Source organism: Austrofundulus limnaeus, unplaced genomic scaffold (assembly GCF_001266775.1).
Source record: "Austrofundulus limnaeus strain Quisiro unplaced genomic scaffold, Austrofundulus_limnaeus-1.0 Scaffold756, whole genome shotgun sequence".
Lineage (NCBI taxonomy): Eukaryota > Metazoa > Chordata > Actinopteri > Cyprinodontiformes > Rivulidae > Austrofundulus > Austrofundulus limnaeus.
The window spans coordinates 67,257-68,723 of NW_013953158.1; the positions used below are offsets into that span (position 1 = coordinate 67,257).

The window sequence follows — 1,467 nt, forward strand, 5'->3', positions numbered from 1 at the left end:
GACGAAACGTTTCACTAAAGAAGAACCATCCAGAGGATCTACTTATTTTTTCTTTTTGATTATTTTCTACCTGGCTTACTGAGACGCATCAGGACCGAATCAAATAAACAGTAAACCTTGTTAACCTGTTTTAAACCTTGAAAGAAGACAACACATGTTCCTGTCTAACCTGACACATGGGTCCACAGAGACGGCCCAGCTGCTGCTCATCGTGTCCGATGGCAGAGGACTGTTTCTGGAGGGAAAGGACCGAGTGGTGGCAGCCGTGCAGGCGGCACAGTCTGCAAACATATTTGTGATTTTTGTGGTTCTGGACAACCCCAACTCCCGGGTAATACAAGCTGAACTGAATGTCTTTTCTTGTCTAAATGTCCACATTCAATGCATCTAAAGCAGAGTTCTGTTCTGCAGGACTCGATCCTGGACATCAAAGTGCCCGTATTCAAAGGACCAGGAGAACTACCGGAGATCCACTCCTACATGGAGGAGTTCCCCTTCCCATTCTACATCATCCTGCGGGACGTCAACGCCCTGCCCCAGACCCTGAGTGATGCCCTCAGGCAATGGTTTGAGCTTGTTACAGCTGCTGACCAATGAGAGGCCAGCTTTCAGCTACAGCTGCTGACCAATGAGAGGCCAGCTTTTAGCTTCAGATGCTGACCAATGAGAGGCCATCTTTCATTCTGCTGTGATCCAATCACACCAGGCAGAACAACGGACACGTGCCCATAAGTGTTGTTTTCTGTTGATTTCAAGTGTTAATAAAATTAAATTTTAATTACAAATCATTTGTTGTGTTACATTGAGCTGCTTTGGAGAAAAACTTTTCTTCAGTCTTCACTGAATTAAATAAAAAACGTTGTGAAAAATGAACCTTAGAGAACTTCAACCAGCTGCTGGTCGTCTTTCATTCAGAGAGAAGGCTTCTGCTCATCAGGAAACTGTCAGTATTTACAGTTAATAAAAGCTTGAGACAATAAACAGTTTGATCAGTTCAACTAAACTAATTCAAACTCTTCTGTTAGAATTTCCCAGAAAGCTGTGAGATTCACAATCTGATTTGTTAGAATAAAATGTTCTGAAAATATACAAATCAGCGCTACTTTAATACCTATGATATATTTAAAGTGACATCGAGTTTTGGTAAAATTTATTTAGTGGTTCATGGAATAAAACAAACAGCTGATTTTTATCAGGTAAAACTAGTTTTTAACAACGATCTGTTTTTGCTCAGAATGTGTGCTTGGTGTCATTCTCAGCTCCTTCAGGACATTCTGGCTTTTTGTTTCTCAGCAATTTATACTTGCTGACATATTTAGTCTTTTCTGCCTTTATTTTATTTTCTCATTTGAAATTAATGGAGCTCATTCAACATCCTTAAAGGGATCCCTGATTAGTTGTAACATTAGACTTTATATGATAAACATACATTAACTGTAAAATAAAGACTGTAAAAATACTGTAGGC

The 1,467-nt window shown here is 39.7% G+C and overlaps 1 protein-coding gene across 1 annotated transcript in view; it reads left to right on the forward strand.

Annotated features, from left to right (window-relative positions):
- LOC106532353 (midasin) overlaps positions 1 to 788 on the forward strand; it is a gene marked incomplete at its 5' end in the record, with an annotated part of 67,840 nt that extends 67,052 nt beyond the window's left edge. The window contains 2 exon segments of the mRNA XM_014028390.1: positions 189 to 331; positions 412 to 788. Coding sequence (XP_013883844.1) covers positions 189 to 331; positions 412 to 597 — 329 coding nt within the window.
- Positions 789 to 1,467: the final 679 nt, after the last annotated feature.